Source organism: Ciona robusta, chromosome 13 (genome assembly GCF_009617815.1).
Source record: "Ciona robusta chromosome 13, ASM961781v2".
In the NCBI taxonomy this organism is placed as follows: Eukaryota; Metazoa; Chordata; class Ascidiacea; order Phlebobranchia; family Cionidae; genus Ciona; species Ciona robusta.
In genome coordinates, this window is record NC_143247.1 from 1,082,020 (window position 1) to 1,102,500 (window position 20,481).

The 20,481-nt window shown below is 37.1% G+C and overlaps 1 protein-coding gene and 1 pseudogene across 1 annotated transcript in view; both read left to right on the plus strand.

Annotated features, from left to right (window-relative positions):
• Positions 1-16,316, plus strand: part of LOC149725637 (nuclear pore complex protein Nup98-Nup96-like) — a 28,529-nt gene extending 12,213 nt beyond the window's left edge. Inside the window, exons 12-32 of the mRNA XM_089891203.1 lie at positions 877-1,076; positions 1,131-1,281; positions 1,480-1,698; positions 1,749-1,887; positions 2,093-2,231; positions 7,447-7,624; positions 7,745-8,003; positions 8,053-8,117; positions 8,231-8,382; positions 8,433-8,624; positions 8,731-8,954; positions 9,120-9,377; positions 10,656-10,813; positions 10,875-11,015; positions 11,065-11,177; positions 11,630-11,842; positions 14,764-14,830; positions 15,217-15,394; positions 15,552-15,703; positions 15,868-16,000; positions 16,058-16,316. Of these exons, the coding sequence (XP_089747329.1) occupies positions 877-1,076; positions 1,131-1,281; positions 1,480-1,698; positions 1,749-1,887; positions 2,093-2,231; positions 7,447-7,624; positions 7,745-8,003; positions 8,053-8,117; positions 8,231-8,382; positions 8,433-8,624; positions 8,731-8,954; positions 9,120-9,377; positions 10,656-10,813; positions 10,875-11,015; positions 11,065-11,177; positions 11,630-11,842; positions 14,764-14,830; positions 15,217-15,394; positions 15,552-15,703; positions 15,868-16,000; positions 16,058-16,224 (3,498 nt within the window). The 3' untranslated portion in view covers positions 16,225-16,316. The remainder of the gene's footprint in view (positions 1-876; positions 1,077-1,130; positions 1,282-1,479; positions 1,699-1,748; positions 1,888-2,092; positions 2,232-7,446; positions 7,625-7,744; positions 8,004-8,052; positions 8,118-8,230; positions 8,383-8,432; positions 8,625-8,730; positions 8,955-9,119; positions 9,378-10,655; positions 10,814-10,874; positions 11,016-11,064; positions 11,178-11,629; positions 11,843-14,763; positions 14,831-15,216; positions 15,395-15,551; positions 15,704-15,867; positions 16,001-16,057) is intronic.
• A 140-nt stretch (positions 16,317-16,456) lies between these two features.
• Positions 16,457-20,481, plus strand: part of LOC149725638 (uncharacterized) — a 4,212-nt pseudogene continuing 187 nt past the window's right edge.

Here is a 20,481-nt window from a genome sequence, read left to right on the forward strand (position 1 = left end):
TATCTATGTTTAATGTATGATATCTATGTTTAATGTATGATATCTATGTTTAATGTATGATATCTATGTTTAATGTAAGATATCTATGTTTAATGTAAGATATCTATGTTTAATGTAAGATATCTATGTTTAATGTAAGATATCTATGTTTAATGTAAGATATCTATGTTTAATGTAAGATATCTATGTTTAATGTAAGATATCTATGTTTAATGTATGATATCTATGTTTAATGTATGATATCTATGTTTAATGTATGATATCTATGTTTAATGTATGATATCTATGTTTAATGTAAGATATCTATGTTAATATAAGATATCTATGTTAATATAAGATATCTATGTTAATGTAAGATATCTATGTTAATGTAAGATATCTATGTTAATGTAAGATATCTATGTTAATGTAAGATATCTATGTTAATGTAAGATATCTATGTTAATGTAAGATATCTATGTTAATGTATGATATCTATGTTAATGTAAGATATCTATGTTAATGTAAGATATCTATGTTAATGTAAGATATCTATGTTAATGTAAGATATCTATGTTAATATTATGATATCTATGTTAATATTATGATATCTATGTTAATATTATGATATCTATGTTAATATTATGATATCTATGTTAATATTATGATATCTATGTTAATATTATGATATCTATGTTAATATTATGATATCTATGTTAATATTATGATATCTATGTTAATATTATGATATCTATGTTAATATAAGATATCTATGTTAATATAAGATATCTATGTTAATATAAGATATCTATGTTATATATATATATATATGATATCTATGGTTGTTATATAAGATATCTATGGTTGTTATATAAGATATCTATGATATACACCCAGCTTTTGAAACCGACGAACCCCATAGCCCAACAAGCAGCGTTACAATCACCCATATATCGGGTCTCGCCCAACCCGGCTACTAAGATCAAGCCTAAAGCACGACAGGGGTCACTCGGGGGTCAATCTAAAGTTCATCAATTGTTCGCTGGAGTGGAACCTGACGAGGATGTTGCCGTTAGCAACCGTAGTTTTGTCGGCAGGTATTGTGATGTGATAATGGTTGTTGATATGATAATTAACCTTTGTGTTCGAAGGTCAAGTGTGAAGCGTCTCACCATCAAGGTTACCCCTAATATTGGGGGAAGCACCCCCCATTCTAACGGGTCGTCACCCCATGAACCCCATGCGCACGTCGGACATTTGATTGCCGAGGATACGATAGCTGGTGAAACATCTTTAAAGCAGGTAATATATGATATCTATGTTTGTATATGTGATGTCTACGTTTGTATATGTGATATCTATGTTTGTATATGTGATGTCTATGTTTGTATATATGATATCTATGTTTGTATATGTGATGTCTATGTTTGTATATGTGATGTCTATGTTTGTATATGTGATGTCTATGTTTGTATATGATGTCTATGTTATACTTCCAAGGTCACTGAAGCACGACCGTTTGTTCCACGTTTAACCAACCGTAACTTTGACGACACAATCGTCGATCTTAACTTGCGGTCACGCGTGACATCACCCATGGCAACCGTGACAACATCCGGGGCAACGATGATGTCACCCATGGCAACCATGACGTCACCCATGGCAACTAAGGAAAGATTGAAAACAATGGATGATGACATCATAATAGACACTGATGACGTAACAATCAAATATATTCTTTGTTTGTTTTTATTAAATATATTAAACAGGTTGTTAATGAAAAGCACCCGGCGGGTATTACCCTAACTCGAAGGGGATATTTCACGATACCAAGCTTGGTGGAACTTGCTCAATGTACGGACCCTGAGGGGGTGTGTAAAGTACGTGACTTTACTGTGGGCAGGGAGGGTGGGTAGAAGTTATACTTGTGAATATTGTTTGTCTTGGTATGATTGTTTTACACATCCTGCTAATTTAAACGTTCAATTAACTTGAATAAAAATCATTGTTTGATTCCTATTTAAATCAAACAACTTTAATAATCCAGGATAAGTTTCTAACAAAGATACTTATAGTTATGTTTTATATAAATTATGTTTTAACTCCAACCCAGGTTACGGTTCTGTTTTCTTTGATGGCGAGGTCGACGTCACGAACCTCGATTTGGATTCAATCGTTCATATTCGACGCAAGGAAATCACGGTTTATCCCGATGATCAAAGTAAACCTCCTGTTGGGGAAGGATTAAACAGGTAAGTGTATTTGTGACTGGGTGTTTCATATGTATTTGTGACTGTGTGTTTCATATGTATTTGTGACTGTGTTTTTCATATGTATAATGTATTTGTGACTGGGTGCTTCATATGTATTTGTGACTGTGTGTTTCATATGTATTTGTGACTGTGTGTTTCATATGTATTTTTGACTGTGTGTTTCATAAGTATTTGTGACTCTGTGTTTCATATGTATTTGTGACTGGGTGTTTCATATGTATTTGTGACTGTGTGTTTCATAAGTATTTGTGACTGGTGTTTCATATGTATTTGTCACTGGGTGTTTCATATGTGTTTGTGACTGGGTGTTTCATATGTATTTGTGACTGGGTGTTTCATATGTATTTGTGACTGGGTGTTTCATATGTGTTTGTGACTGGGTGTTTCATATGTATTTGTGACTGTGTGTTTCATAAGTATTTGTGACTGTGTGTTTCATATGTATTTGTGACTGTGTGTTTCATATGTATTTTTGACTGTGTGTTTCATAAGTATTTGTGACTGGGTGTTTCATATGTATTTGTGACTGTGTGTTTCATATGTATTTATGACTGTGTGTTTCATAAGTATTTGTGACTGTGTGTTTCATATGTATTTGTGACTGGGTGTTTCATAAGTATTTGTGACTGGTGTTTCATATGTATTTGTCACTGGGTGTTTCATATGTATTTGTGACTGTGTGTTTCATATGTATTTGTGACTGGGTGTTTCATATGTATTTGTGACTGTGTGTTTCATAAGCATTTGTATTTGTGACTGTGTGTTTCATAAGTATTTGTGACTGGGTGTTTCATATGTATTTGTGACTGTGTGTTTCATATGTATTTATGACTGGGTGTTTCATATGTATTTGTGACTGTGTGTTTCATATGTATTTGTGACTGGGTGTTTCATATGTATTTGTGACTGTGTGTTTCATAAGTATTTGTGACTGGGTGTTTCATATGTATTTGTGACTGTGTGTTTCATATGTATTTATGACTGTGTGTTTCATATGTGTTTGTGACTGGGTGTTTTTATAAGCATTTGTATTTGTGACTGGGTGTTTCATATGTATTTGTGACTGTGTGTTTCATATGTATTTGTGACTGTGTGTTTCATATGTGTTTGTGACTGTGTGTTTCATATGTATTTGTGACTGTGTGTTTCATATGTATTTGTGACTGTGTGTTTCATATGTATTTGTGACTGTGTGTTTCATAAGTATTTGTGACTGTGTGTTTCATATGTATTTGTGACTGGGTGTTTCATATGTATTTATGACTGTGTGTTTCATATGTATTTGTGACTGTGTGTTTCATATGTATTTATGACTGTGTGTTTCATAAGTATTTGTGACTGTGTGTTTCATATGTATTTGTGACTGTGTGTTTCATAAGTATTTGTGACTGGGTGTTTCATATGTATTTGTGACTGTGTGTTTCATATGTATTTGTGACTGTGTGTTTCATAAGTATTTGTGACTGTGTGTTTCATATGTATTTGTGACTGGGTGTTTCATATGTATTTGTGACTGTGTGTTTCATAAGTATTTGTGACTGTGTGTTTCATATGTATTTGTGACTGGGTGTTTCATAAGTATTTGTGACTGGTGTTTCATATGTATTTGTGACTGGGTGTTTCATATGTATTTGTGACTGTGTGTTTCATATGTGTTTGTGACTGGTGTTTCATATGTATTTGTGACTGTGTGTTTCATATGTATTTGTGACTGTGTGTTTCATAAGCATTTGTATTTGTGACTGTGTGTTTCATATGTATTTGTGACTGTGTGTTTCATATGTATTTGTGACTGGGTGTTTCATATGTATTTGTGACTGTGTGTTTCATAAGCATTTGTATTTGTGACTGTGTGTTTCATATGTATTTATGACTGTGTGTTTCATATGTATTTGTGACTGTGTGTTTCATATGTATTTATGACTGTGTGTTTCATAAGTATTTGTGACTGTGTGTTTCATATGTACTTGTGACTGTGTGTTTCATATGTATTTGTGACTGTGTGTTTCATATGTATTTGTGACTGTGTGTTTCATATGTATTTGTGACTGTGTGTTTCATAAGTATTTGTGACTGTGTGTTTCATATGTATTTGTGACTGTGTGTTTCATAAGTATTTGTGACTGTGTGTTTCATATGTATTTGTGACTGTGTGTTTCATAAGTATTTGTGACTGTGTGTTTCATATGTATTTGTGACTGGGTGTTTCATATGTATTTGTGACTGTGTGTTTCATATGTATTTGTGACTGTGTGTTTCATATGTATTTGTGACTGGGTGTTTCATATGTATTTGTGACTGTGTGTTTCATATGTATTTGTGACTGTGTGTTTCATAAGTATTTGTGACTGTGTGTTTCATATGTATTTGTGACTGTGTGTTTCATATGTATTTGTGACTGTGTGTTTCATAAGTATTTGTGACTGTGTGTTTCATAAGTATTTGTGACTGTGTGTTTCATATGTATTTGTGACTGTGTGTTTCATAAGTATTTGTGACTGTGTGTTTCATATGTATTTGTGACTGTGTGTTTCATAAGTATTTGTGACTGTGTGTTTCATAAGTATTTGTGACTGGTGTTTCATATGTATTTGTCACTGGGTGTTTCATATGTGTTTGTGACTGGGTGTTTCATATGTATTTGTGACTGGGTGTTTCATATGTATTTGTGACTGGGTGTTTCATATGTGTTTGTGACTGGGTGTTTCATATGTATTTGTGACTGTGTGTTTCATAAGTATTTGTGACTGTGTGTTTCATATGTATTTGTGACTGTGTGTTTCATATGTATTTTTGACTGTGTGTTTCATAAGTATTTGTGACTGGGTGTTTCATATGTATTTGTGACTGTGTGTTTCATATGTATTTATGACTGTGTGTTTCATAAGTATTTGTGACTGTGTGTTTCATATGTATTTGTGACTGGGTGTTTCATAAGTATTTGTGACTGGTGTTTCATATGTATTTGTCACTGGGTGTTTCATATGTATTTGTGACTGTGTGTTTCATATGTATTTGTGACTGGGTGTTTCATATGTATTTGTGACTGTGTGTTTCATAAGCATTTGTATTTGTGACTGTGTGTTTCATAGGTATTTGTGACTGGGTGTTTCATATGTATTTGTGACTGTGTGTTTCATATGTATTTATGACTGGGTGTTTCATATGTATTTGTGACTGTGTGTTTCATATGTATTTGTGACTGGGTGTTTCATATGTATTTGTGACTGTGTGTTTCATAAGTATTTGTGACTGGGTGTTTCATATGTATTTGTGACTGTGTGTTTCATATGTATTTATGACTGTGTGTTTCATATGTGTTTGTGACTGGGTGTTTTTATAAGCATTTGTATTTGTGACTGGGTGTTTCATATGTATTTGTGACTGTGTGTTTCATATGTATTTGTGACTGTGTGTTTCATATGTGTTTGTGACTGTGTGTTTCATATGTATTTGTGACTGTGTGTTTCATATGTATTTGTGACTGTGTGTTTCATAAGTATTTGTGACTGTGTGTTTCATATGTATTTGTGACTGGGTGTTTCATATGTATTTATGACTGTGTGTTTCATATGTATTTGTGACTGTGTGTTTCATATGTATTTATGACTGTGTGTTTCATAAGTATTTGTGACTGTGTGTTTCATATGTATTTGTGACTGTGTGTTTCATAAGTATTTGTGACTGGGTGTTTCATATGTATTTGTGACTGTGTGTTTCATATGTATTTGTGACTGTGTGTTTCATAAGTATTTGTGACTGTGTGTTTCATATGTATTTGTGACTGGGTGTTTCATATGTATTTGTGACTGTGTGTTTCATAAGTATTTGTGACTGTGTGTTTCATATGTATTTGTGACTGGGTGTTTCATAAGTATTTGTGACTGGTGTTTCATATGTATTTGTGACTGGGTGTTTCATATGTATTTGTGACTGTGTGTTTCATATGTGTTTGTGACTGGTGTTTCATATGTATTTGTGACTGTGTGTTTCATATGTATTTGTGACTGTGTGTTTCATAAGCATTTGTATTTGTGACTGTGTGTTTCATATGTATTTGTGACTGTGTGTTTCATATGTATTTGTGACTGGGTGTTTCATATGTATTTGTGACTGTGTGTTTCATAAGCATTTGTATTTGTGACTGTGTGTTTCATATGTATTTGTGACTGTGTGTTTCATATGTATTTGTGACTGTGTGTTTCATATGTATTTGTGACTGTGTGTTTCATAAGTATTTGTGACTGTGTGTTTCATATGTATTTGTGACTGTGTGTTTCATAAGTATTTGTGACTGTGTGTTTCATATGTATTTGTGACTGTGTGTTTCATAAGTATTTGTGACTGTGTGTTTCATATGTATTTGTGACTGGGTGTTTCATATGTATTTGTGACTGTGTGTTTCATATGTATTTGTGACTGGGTGTTTCATATGTATTTGTGACTGTGTGTTTCATATGTATTTGTGACTGTGTGTTTCATAAGTATTTGTGACTGTGTGTTTCATATGTATTTGTGACTGTGTGTTTCATATGTATTTGTGACTGTGTGTTTCATAAGTATTTGTGACTGTGTGTTTCATATGTATTTGTGACTGTGTGTTTCATAAGTATTTGTGACTGTGTGTTTCATATGTATTTGTGACTGTGTGTTTCATAAGTATTTGTGACTGTGTGTTTCATATGTATTTGTGACTGTGTGTTTCATATGTATTTGTGACTGTGTGTTTCATATGTATTTGTGACTGTGTGTTTCATATGTATTTGTGACTGTGTGTTTCATAAGTATTTGTGACTGTGTGTTTCATATGTATTTGTGACTGGGTGTTTCATATTTATTTGTGACTGTGTGTTTCATATGTATTTGTGACTGTGTGTTTCATATGTGTTTGTGACTGGGTGTTTCATATGTATTTGTGACTGTGTGTTTCATATGTATTTGTGACTGTGTGTTTCATATGTATTTGTGACTGTGTGTTTCATAAGTATTTGTGACTGTGTGTTTCATATGTATTTGTGACTGGGTGTTTCATATGTATTTGTGACTATGTGTTTCATATGTATTTGTGACTGTGTGTTTCATATGTATTTGTGACTGGGTGTTTCATATGTATTTGTGACTGTGTGTTTCATATGTATTTGTGACTGTGTGTTTCATATTGTAGTAGATATTTAATGCAACCCACCAACAACAGACGAGCGGAAGTTACGTTAGATTGTGTCTGGCCGAATGACAAATCAACGCGAGCACCCGTAACTTCCCCCGAACGATTGGTTAATATGAAATGGGAACAAAAGTTGGAACAAACCACGAACAAGATGGGTGCGAGGTTCAAGGACTACCATGTTGACTCAGGATCATGGGTGTTTCAGGTATGATGTCACTATGTATAATGTCACCATCTATGATGTCACCATCTATGATGTCACTATCTATGATATCACTATCTATGATGTCACCATCTATGATGTCACTATGTATGATGTCACTAGGTTAACCACTTCTCAAAATATGGACTTCCTGAGAGTGACGCAGAATCTGATGATGATGTCACAAAACATAAGGTCATCAAAAGTGGTGATGTCATCAAAAATGGTGATATCATCAAAAATGGTGATATCATCAAAGGCGGTGAGGTCATCAAAGGTGGTGATGTCATCAGGGCTGGTGATGATATCAAAAGTTATGATGTCATTAACAATGACATCATCAATATAGAAGCAGGAGACGTAGCCATGGAAACGAACAAAGGTAAATAATTCAATATATTATGACATCATAATGATTGATGACATCACAGATGAATTGTTGCCTTCTTCCCACCGGGTGGCGCAAGCGATGGGAGTCAACGCACGTCGAGTACAGGTTTATATTATTTCTATTGTTGTGTGGTTCGTGTGTTTATGTGGTCTTGGTGTTTCCGCCGATGAAAGATCAAACAAGAAAAACCTCTTCCACTTATTATTATGACATCACAGTCGATGAAAGCATCGTTCTTCATTGATGAGGAGGCTCCCTCACCCCCCCTAGTGGTGTCGATGTTAAAACCTCCGACCAACAAAAAGAAGTTGGATCCGAAACCCATCGACCCACCAACCACCAACCCCAGTCCATCTCAAACCAGACCAACGTAAATATCTTTGTTACATAAACAAACACATTATGACATCATAATCATAGGTTGGTTGACACACCTCGTGCTCGTCGTCGAGCTAACATTCCCCCGATAACATCTTTATGTCGCAAACCTCGTTGTATGGGATCTACAAACATAGAAACACCAAAGAACTTGGATGTTTGTCATCCTCGTTCTTGCCGAGTAGGATGGTCACATGACCTAACCTTCGTTCACACAGGGGTCAAAAGGTCAAGGTAGTCATAATATTTTAATTATTTATTTTAATATTTCCATCGATATAATATTTCTATTATGATATTATTAAATATAATTTTTATTATAGTATTTCTATCATTATAGTTTCGACAAGGAATTTGTTGTTAACATTCAAACAATCAACCACGATTATGACATCACAAAGGACGTTCCATTATTAGAATGTTCGCTCAAGCATAGCAGTTGGGATGTAGGAGATTTTCAAATACCCCGGTATTCCCCACAAAATGGAAATCTTATAATCGATGAATTTAAAGAACTCGTCGATGATTGGTGGCGATCGTCGCTTGAAGATAACCAACCCTCAAGTATGACATCATAACGACATGTGTGACATCATAACGACATGTGTGACATCATAACGACATATGTGACATCATAACAACATGTGTGACATCATAACAACATGTGTGACATCATAACGACATGTGTGACATCATAACAACATGTGTGACATCATAATACTTTTACAGCCACAGCTCACTTGTACCACCTAGTGTTCGGATTATGCGACGCATTATGGGGAAATGCCGACTCACCATTGCATGACTCGTATATTTTAACTTCACGTCGTAAACAATTGCTCAAGTCATGGTTGAACGATTCCGTGAAATCAGACGTTCTGATTGGCCACCGTGTTCCAACCAATGACGACGGCTCGTTGGTCGATGTTTATCAACTTATTTGTTCGGGGAAGCAAGGGGAGGCTATGCGGGTGTTGTTGGAACGAGGTGAGGGGTTGGGGGGTTTCATGGTGTGTATGAAGCAAGGATTATGTGGGTGTTGTTGGAACGAGGTGAGGGGTTGGGGGGTTCATGGTGTGTATGAAGCAAGGATTATGCGGGTGTTGTTGGAACGAGGTGAGGGGTTGGGGGGTTCATGGTGTGTATGAAGCAAGGATTATGCGGGTGTTGTTGGAACGAGGTGAGGGGTTGGGGGGTTCATGGTGTGTATGAAGCAAGGATTATGCGGGTGTTGTTGGAACGAGGTGAGGGGTTGGGGGGTTCATGGTGTGTGTGAAACAAGGATTATGCGGGTGTTGTTGGAACGAGGTGAGGGGTTGGGGGGTTCATGATGTGTATGAAGCAAGGATTATGTGGGTGTTGTTGGAACGAGGTGAGGGGTTGGGGGGGTTCATGGTGTGTATGAAGCAAGGATTATGCGGGTGTTGTTGGAACGAGGTGAGGGGTTGGGGGGTTCATGGTGTGTATGAAGCAAGGATTATGCGGGTGTTGTTGGAACGAGGTGAGGGGTTGGGGGGGTTCATGGTGTGTATGAAGCAAGGATTATGCGGGTGTTGTTGGAACGAGGTGAGGGGTTGGGGGTTCATGGTGTGTATGAAGCAAGGATTATGCGAGTGTTGTTGGAACGAGGTGAGGGCTTGGGGGGTTCATGATGTGTATGAAGCAAGGATTATGCGGGTGTTGTTGGAACGAGATGAGGGGTTGGGGGGTTCATGGTGTGTATGAAGCAAGGATTATGCGGGTGTTGTTGGAACGAGGTGAGGGGTTGGGGGGTTCATGGTGTGTATGAAGCAAGGATTATGCGGGTGTTGTTGGAACGAGGTAAGGGGTTGGGGGGGTTCATGGTGTGTGAAGCAAGGGGGATTATGCGGGTGTTGTTGGAACGAGGTGAGGGGTTGGGGGGTTCATGGTGTGTATGAAGCAAGGGTTATGCGGGTGTTGTTGGAACGAGGTGAGGGGTTGGGGGGTTCATGGTGTGTATGAAGCAAGGATTATGCGGGTGTTGTTGGAACGAGATGAGGGGTTGGGGGGTTCATGGTGTGTATGAAGCAAGGATTATGCGGGTGTTGTTGGAACGAGATGAGGGGTTGGGGGGTTCATGGTGTGTATGAAGCAAGGATTATGCGGGTGTTGTTGGAACGAGATGAGGGGTTGGGGGGTTCATGGTGTGTATGAAGCAGGGATTATGCGGGTGTTGTTGGAACGAGGTGAGGGGTTGGGGGGTTCATGGTGTGTGTTGTACATACATATGTTTATTACTTATAGGCAACCCCCACCTAGCGATGCTGGTCGGCCAATCAAACGCTTCCGTTTCATCGCGTGTCGCTGTTGCCAAGCAACTGATCGAGTGGGAAGATTCAAAAGTTGATTGTCATCTTAGTGATGTCATAATCAAACTTTATTCTATGCTCGCTGCTAAACCGGTATTATGACATCATAATACATGTATATTATGTCATCATAACACATATTATGACATCATAGGTATGGTTATCAAGTCGGGGCAAGATGAATTGTTGCGAGGGGTTGGATTGGAAACGTTCGTTGTTGGTTCATCTTAATTTTATCTCGGACCCACTTTCACCACTAGATGATGCTGTGGAGTTGTATAAAACTTCATGGAAGGTTCGTGTATTGATTCTACGTTGCGTAAGTTACATTCCCACCACTTTAGGGCAGTAGTGAGCACTCGGTATACAGTGTGGCCCCTATACCACATTATATGGATGGAAGAAACGATGGAGTTCGAGATGTTTTGTATCATTTGTTATTATTGTATTGTAAGAGGTGGGTTGTTATATTTGTTCCTATCATCTGTTATTATTGTATTGTAAGAGGTGGGTTGTTATATTTGTTCCTATCATTTGTTATTATTGTATTGTAAGAGGTGGGTTGTTATATTTGTTCCTATCATTTGTTATTATTGTATTGTAAGAGGTGAGTTGTTATATTTGTTCCTATCATCTGTTATTATTGTATTGTAAGAGGTGGGTTGTTATATTTGTTCCTATCATTTGTTATTATTGTATTGTAAGAGGTGAGTTGTTATATTTGTTCCTATCATCTGTTATTATTGTATTGTAAGAGGTGGGTTGTTATATTTGTTCCTATCATTTGTTATTATTGTATTGTAAGAGGTGAGTTGTTATATTTGTTCCTATCATTTGTTATTATTGTATTGTAAGAGGTGGGTTGTTATATTTGTGTGTCATGTGTGATAAATAACATGCATTTAACAGGTCACACAACATGGAGAAAACCTTGTGTCCATCGTCGATCGTTGCCGACAAACTCGATTATAGAACTTCATGGTTGGTATGGCGACTATTATCGGCCGTTGGTTACCACATGAGTGCGGCAGAGAGACTTCATGTTTCGTATGCGACCCAACTGGAGGCTTGTGGATTGTGGGAGCACGGTGTATACGTGCTTATGCATGTACATGATGATAGGTGGGTTGTGTGTTTATATACATGATGATAGGTGGGTTGTGTGCTTATGTACATGATGATAGGTGGGTTGTGTGTTTATGTACATGATGATAGGTGGGTTGTGTGTTTATGTACATGATGATAGGTGGGTTGTGTGCTTATGTACATGGTGATAGGTGGGTTGTGTGTTTATGTACATGATGATAGGTGGGTTGTGTGTTTATGTACATGGTGATAGGTGGGTTGTGTGTTTATGTACATGATGATAGGTGGGTTGTGTGCTTATGTACATGATGATAGGTGGGTTGTGTGTTTATGTACATGGTGATAGGTGGGTTGTGTGTTTATGTACATGGTGATAGGTGGGTTGTGTGTTTATGTACATGATGATAGGTGGGTTGTGTGTTTATGTACATGGTGATAGGTGGGTTGTGTGCTTATGTATGTACATGATGATAGGTGGGTTGTGTGCTTATGTACATGATGATAGGTGGGTTGTGTGCTTATGTACATGATGATAGGTGGGTTGTGTGTTTATGTACATGGTGATAGGTGGGTTGTGTGTTTATGTACATGGTGATAGGTGGGTTGTGTGTTTATGTACATGATGATAGGTGGGTTGTGTGTTTATGTACATGGTGATAGGTGGGTTGTGTGCTTATGTATGTACATGATGATAGGTGGGTTGTGTGCTTATATACATGATGATAGGTGGGTTGTGTGTTTATGTACATGATGATAGGTGGGTTGTGTGTTTATGTACATGATGATAGGTGGGTTGTGTGTTTATGTACATGATGATAGGTGGGTTGTGTGTTTATATACATGATGATAGGTAGGTGGGTTGTGTGCTTATGTACATGATGATAGGTGGGTTGTGTGCTTATGTACATGATGATAGGTGGGTTGTGTGTTTATGTACATGTTGATAGGTGGGTTGTGTGTTTATGTACATGATGATAAGTGGGTTGTGTGCTTATGTACATGATGATAGGTGGGTTGTGTGCTTATGTACATGATGATAGGTGGGTTGTGTGTTTATGTACATGTTGATAGGTGGGTTGTGTGTTTATGTACATGATGATAGGTGGGTTGTGTGCTTATGTACATGATGATAGGTGGGTTGTGTGTTTATGTACATGATGATAGGTGGGTTGTGTGTTTATGTACATGATGATAGGTGGGTTGTGTGCTTATGTATGTACATGGTGATAGGTGGGTTGTGTGTGTATGTACATGGTGATAGGTGGGTTGTGTGCTTATGTATGTACATGATGATAGGTGGGTTGTGTGTTTATGTACATGATGTTAGGTGGGTTGTGTGCTTATGTACATGATGATAGGTGGGTTGTGTGTTTATGTACATGATGTTAGGTGGGTTGTGTGTGTATGTACATGGTGATAGGTGGGTTGTGTGCTTATGTATGTACATGATGATAGGTGGGTTGTGTGCTTATGTACATGATGATAGGTGGGTTGTGTGTTTATGTACATGATGATAGGTGGGTTGTGTGCTTATGTACATGATGATAGGTGGGTTGTGTGTTTATGTACATGATGATAGGTGGGTTGTGTGTTTATGTACATGATGATAGGTGGGTTGTGTGCTTATGTATGTACATGGTGATAGGTGGGTTGTGTGTTTATGTACATGATGTTAGGTGGGTTGTGTGTTTATGTACATGGTGATAGGTGGGCTGTGTGCTTATGTACATGATGATAGGTGGGTTGTGTGTTTATGTACATGATGTTAGGTGGGTTGTGTGCTTATGTACATGATGATAGGTGGGTTGTGTGTTTATGTACATGATGATAGGTGGGTTGTGTGCTTATGTACATGATGATAGGTGGGTTGTGTGTTTATGTACATGATGATAGGTGGGTTGTGTGCTTATGTATGTACATGATGATAGGTGGGTTGTGTGTTTATGTACATGATGATAGGTGGGTTGTGTGTTTATGTACATGGTGATAGGTGGGTTGTGTGTTTATGTACATGATGTTAGGTGGGTTGTGTGTTTATGTACATGATGATAGGTGGGTTGTGTGTTTATGTACATGATGATAGGTGGGTTGTGTGTTTATGTACATGATGATAGGTGGGTTGTGTGTTTATGTACATGATGTTAGGTGGGTTGTGTGTTTATGTACATGATGATAGGTGGGTTGTGTGTTTATGTACATGATGATAGATGGGTTGTGTGTTTATGTACATGGTGATAGGTGGGTTGTGTGTTTATGTACATGATGATAGGTGGGTTGTGTGCTTATGTACATGATGATAGGTGGGTTGTGTGCTTATGTACATGATAATAGGTGGGTTGTGTGTTTATGTACATGATGATAGGTGGGTTGTGTGTTTATGTACATGATGATAGGTGGGTTGTGTGCTTATGTATGTACATGATGATAGGTGGGTTGTGTGTTTATGTACATGGTGATAGGTGGGTTGTGTGCTTATGTATGTACATGATGATAGGTGGGTTGTGTGCTTATGTACATGATGTTAGGTGGGTTGTGTGCTTATGTACATGATGATAGGTGGGTTGTGTGTTTATATACATGATGATAGGTGGGTTGTGTGTTTATGTACATGAGGATAGGTGGGTTGTGTGCTTATGTACATAATGATAGGTGGGTTGTGTGTTTATGTACATGATGATAGGTGGGTTGTGTGTTTATATACATGATGATAGGTGGGTTGTGTGTTTATGTACATGATGATAGGTGGGTTGTGTGTTTATGTACATAATGATAGGTGGGTTGTGTGTTTATGTACATGATGATAGGTGGGTTGTGTGTTTATATACATGATGATAGGTGGGTTGTGTGTTTATGTACATGATGATAGGTGGGTTGTGTGTTTATGTACATGATGATAGGTGGGTTGTGTGCTTATGTATGTACATGATCTCATATATTGATGATGTCATAATTTACAGATATCGCGAAACTTTGGTAAAAAATCTCATTTCGCGTCATGTGACCTCCATCCCAACCAATGAGACGGTATTATACTATTTCTATGTTAATAGTATTTCTATGTTCATATTATTTCTATGTTTATAATATTTCTATATTTGTAATATTCTATATTTATAATATTCTATATTTATAATATTTCTATGTTAATAATATTTCTATGTTTTTAATATTTCTATATTTATAATATTTCTATATTTATAATATTTCTATGTTTATAATATTTCTATGTTCATAATATTTCTATATTTATAATATTTCTATGTTTGTATTATTTCCATGTTTATAATATTTCTATGGTCATAATATTTCCATGTTTATATGATTTCTATGGTCATAATATTTCTATGTTTATAATGTTTCTATGTTTATATTATTTCTATGTCTACTTGAATATGATATCTTTGTTCCAGGCACTACATAAAGAGAAATATGTAGTTGACGTTCTTGGGGTCCCCGTTGCGTGGCTTCATGAATCGAGGGCTTTATATTTAAAATATTCGTTCCAATACGAGGATTGTGCCTTGAGTTTGATTGAGGGAGGCGTGTGGGGGGCGGGGCATGCTATGTTCATGGAGTATGTGGTTGCAGGTTTGTATATATTGTTTCTATGGTGTATATATTGCTTCTGTGGTGTATATATTGTTTCTATGGTGTACATATTGTTTCTATGGTGTATTCGTGTACATATTGTTTCTATGGTGTATTCGTGTATATATTGTTTCTATGGTGTATATTTTTTCTATAGATTGGCTAGTTCACGGAAAACTCTCGGACATCCAAAATGTTCTAAAAAGATTGGACACGCATGAACGAACACAAATTGTTGATTGGTCGAACGAGGGGAAAATATTCCTTGATTATGTCACAATGCAATATAAGGTCAAAAGGTTACAAGAGGTTTGTGACATCATAGTTGATTATGACATCATAGTTTGATTATGGCATCATAGTTTAATTATTACATCATAGTTGATTATGACATCATAGTTGATTATTACATCATAGTTGATTATGACATCATAGTTTGATTATGGCATCCTAGTTTGATTATGACATCATAGTTGTTACAGATAGATGCATCACAATGGGAATTGTCAACAATATTTGAAGACGCGCTTCAAGACGTGACGACATTATCGCGTGAAATATCAAAATTTAATCCCCGTAATTCGATGCATTGTCTTGCACAATCAGGTTTGGAAGCTTTTTCATGTTTGTAACTTATTATTATGATGATGTAATATTTCATAGAAATGGCAAAGCAAACAATGAATTTCCACCGGCTCATTACTGCCACCATGCAGCAGGATGATGGACCAATGTTTGAACACCAGGTGGAGCCAAAGTTACCGGAGGTTTACGCCATGCAGGAACTCAAAGAAATTTCTGACAAATATTTCCAACAATTGTTTATTTAAATTATGATGTAATAATTGTAAATAACACGGCCAACTTTTTATTATGACATCATAATTCTGTACATCGTGAATAAACATATTTGGCATTATTACATCATAGTCTAGTAGACTTTTGAAAATCTCCTAATTCCGTAATATTTTGCCGGTTGGTGATTTAGAAATTGAAGTCACAAACTCTACTAGAAGTTAGGGCTTGTTCATCAATGCATTTTTGCCTTTAAACGGAAAAAAAACGTTTTCAATTTCGTTTCAAATCCACAGAAATAAAAAACAATAGAACGCGCATCTCTGATGTCGGCAAAGGAGAGAGCATGATGCACTCTCTCTTTCGCGGGTCGTTCTCGTTTTCTATTGTAGTCAATGACGTCGAGGGCGTTTTATGTTTTTTTTCTTCGTATTTTGACTTAATTTAAACTCATAGAATAAAACTACTATTTTCTAATATATATATTTCTAACAAACCGTTTATTTAAAGGTTTTTAATTATTTTTTTTACTATTTAAATTTCGTAAATAAGCGCCAAAGTGTAAGCGTTAACCTACCACAAACTAAACCGGCCTATTAAACCTAAATAGTTGGTGTAATTTTTAATATAAACACCTAGAACCTCTTAAAATCACTGTGCGCCTATCTTTTACAATGGAGACCAAGCGAAATGGGGACGGAGTTGGCGGTCACGTAAATAGAAAAAAGAAAACATCACGGTTTTGGGCAGTTGCGCGTTCTACTCATTTTTAGCTGTGTTCAAATCGCGAAATCTATGCCCTGAAACTAAATTTAGACAAAAAAAACATTTCGAGACTTTAATTCCTAAAAATCTCAGGTTACAACTTGAACGCGGCTGCAGTTTTAGTCGTATAAAGAATAAGCGACTGCTGTCTTTAACTTAATTAATGCTCCCCACTTGATGAATATATACAGATGTCTTGACGATAACGCGAACCACACACGATAGCCAGATTTAAACAAGAGCCAAATCAGCCAGATTGCAAGTAAGCTAGGTTTAGAGAGTCAACGCGAACTCGTTCTCCGTTCCGACCATCAAAATTTCCCGATTTCGGTCCCGTGGGACTCCATCTGTGGACTGTTTCTGCGAACTCGTTCTCACACGATTCGCGAACATAATTCAAGAACTACACTCGTACTCACAACGTCACAACCGGACGCGCTTCTACAGAAGGTTTATCCTCGTCTGGGCAGCGAGTCAACACATATATGCAACTTTGTGGGTAATTATTTTCCCTGTATATGACTGTTAATTTGGACAACCCATTGGTGACCGCTCGACTGGAGCAATTTCTGTTTAGTGTCTTGCCCAAGGACTCATACGCCGATCAGTGTTTGTACCGCCGTCGAGCATTGAAAACCAAACGCGCCTAAACCACTGAGCCATGGCGCAGGACAAAATTATGTTCAGTCGCTAACAAACAGAACAATGATAATAGCTGAAAACATAATAACTAAATCTTAAACAGTTACGCTAAATTGCGATGCTAACAGAACTATGCAAGAACCTGTACTGGATTTTTCAGAATTGAAACCGCATAATTAGCGATTAAATAACGATTACTTTACTGTTTGATCAAATGCGCCAAATTCAAAATGCATCTTAAACTTTAATTAAATGATTGCAATCTATAAAGTGCTTTGAACAAAGCATAGTTTTATAAACTATACTGCATACGACCGCCTATATTTGACGAGTAATTAACGATTATATGTAGGCGCTAACTCATACTTAAAATGTACTATAACATTGATTAATCGGTTGTATTCGATACGTTATCTCTGCCTAAGCTTAGCCTTATATCGTCCAATTAATGAGTAATTAATGATTATAACGCTTGCGAGTCAAGTAAACTGCCATGCATCGGGAACCCGTTAGTAACACAGTAATCGGTAACTTTTGGCTTTGTTTACGTTAGTGTGCAAATATAAATAAAAAGTATATATAGTATTAGACTCCTATATCGGTCGGACGCGCTTATATTGTCTGGGAATTTGGAGGGCACGTGTTGGTGAGATAAGGAATCCTCACATCGATTCAAACTATTTCCATTTAAGTGGAGATGCATTAAAAGTTTTGATCGCGCCTATTCGACCGTTGTACTAAAATGGTTAATTAATGCTATGCTAATTAGTTTATGATCGACGTGCTCACACATTAGATCTTTGATCTCTTGTTCTACGTTAGCGCTCGTAACGAGCGGACACTAAAGGTCATGTATGAAGGTCCACGCTTTGCGCAAGTTGTGCATCAAAAAGGCGTAGGTTATTTGAAGAGACCCACCTGCCTTAGCTTCAAAACTAAGGATCAAAGTAAAAGAGAATATGTCATCAAAATCATAAGAAAAATACCCAGTTAAAAATTTGATCGGAATCTCGGAAAGAAAAAGGAACCTAATAGATGTTACATGTACTACAAGAAAAGTTGTATTGGAGACTTTATGAGTCGGATAAAGTGAAAGTGGCGGTAGGACGGGTGCCAATATTTTCCCTAATGAGGTCATTAAATCCGAATTCCAGAACAGATGCGGAGAAGTTAAACATATCCAACATAGAAAGGATAGAAATGGCTTATTAACAGGAATGCGAATTCTTACGCTTGATAGAGCCGATATTGAAAAGAATCCACTCCCAAGTTATATTACCATAAACAACTACGAGTGCACGTATATGCACGTAATTCTACTGCACGTATACCGGGCACCAAATAACTTGCAAGTATTGCACAAAAGTTGGGCATGAACAGCAAAACTGCCCTAAAAGGAAAGAAGAAAATCCAAAGCTTACCAACAAAAGAAACGAGGAAAACCAAGAATGCCCCGAAACCGTTAAGAGTGGCAGCAAATTCACCGCCGCAGATCGAGAAATAAAGGAGAGAAGCAAGCAGAATGGAGAACCAAAGCACCACCGTCGCTTCCGGCGAAAGTAGCAACCTAAAATCAAGACTACCTGATGGAAATCAAAACAACGAAATGAAACCAACGCCTAAAGTCGATAAGTCTCAGAGAATTCAAAATACCAGTTTCTTGTCCTAAATGTGAGGTAGAGGGCTACGACCAAAACACAACTTCTTGTTCAATGGAATTTAGGATTGTGACGGTGACAATCAACTGCTCCATCTGCCACCTACCGATGAGAAAAATGCTGTCACATATTTCAACCGGAGTTTCAGACCGATGAAGGAACACTTGAATGCATAGTGTAAAAGGTACTCAATGACTTGTATATGTAAAACAGTAAATTCTTTACCAAAACGAACCATGACATCTTATTGTGTTAATAATGCCTGCAATGCTAAATTAGTCCACTGTAGCTGCGGGGGAAAAAATGTGTCAGATTATGGAATCGGAAAATATCAGTGCGAATGTGGTCTTAGTTTAATCACGTACAATCTTGCAAAACCCTCGAAAACGACGCAGTGATTTTTACTTTTTACGCCAAAAAAAAGTTTGATATTATTTGCCTGCAAGAAACGCACACAACAGCATCATGTCTCAGGCAATGGGAATTAGAATAGGGTGGAGAAATCTTAGCCTCACATGGCTCAACTAAAAGCAAAGGAGTCGCGGTTTTGTTTTTAAAAACTGTCTTACTCAAAACAAGACGTATGTGTCGATAACTTTGGACGATATATAATCATGAACCTCGAAATAACTGACCAGCGGTTAACGTTGTGCAATGTCTATGGACCAAACCAAGACAGCCCTCAGTTTTACAGCAACCTATTTACGCTATTAACAAAAAAGACAAGCGGAAAGCGGGATAGAAAACTGTATTATAGCCGGTAACTTTAACTGTGTCCTTAATGATAAATTAGACAAAACCGGCGGGAGAGAAAAACACGGGAACCGGCGCGCAAAAACTACCATATTACATTCAATGAATGACCTCGAGCTATACGACGTGTTCCGCATCAAACATCCAAACTCCAAGCAATACACCCGCATGCAAAAACGCCCGCACACGGCGAGTCGGCTTGACTTTGTTGTCGCCACAAGCGAAATATTACAAAAGACCACTCAAATTTAAATTGTTCCAAGCACGCAGTCGGACCATTGTATCGTCAAACTTGTACTCAACCTTGATAAAATACCCAGGGGTAGAGGCTATTGGAAAATGCACTGTTAGAAGATGCTAAATTCGTCGAAAACACTAAGCGGAATTTCTGATAAACAACGATAATGGTGCCCCCCCAGGTCTCCTAACAAGCATGTAATATACGTGTAATATTATCAAATACGCCTCCGAAAA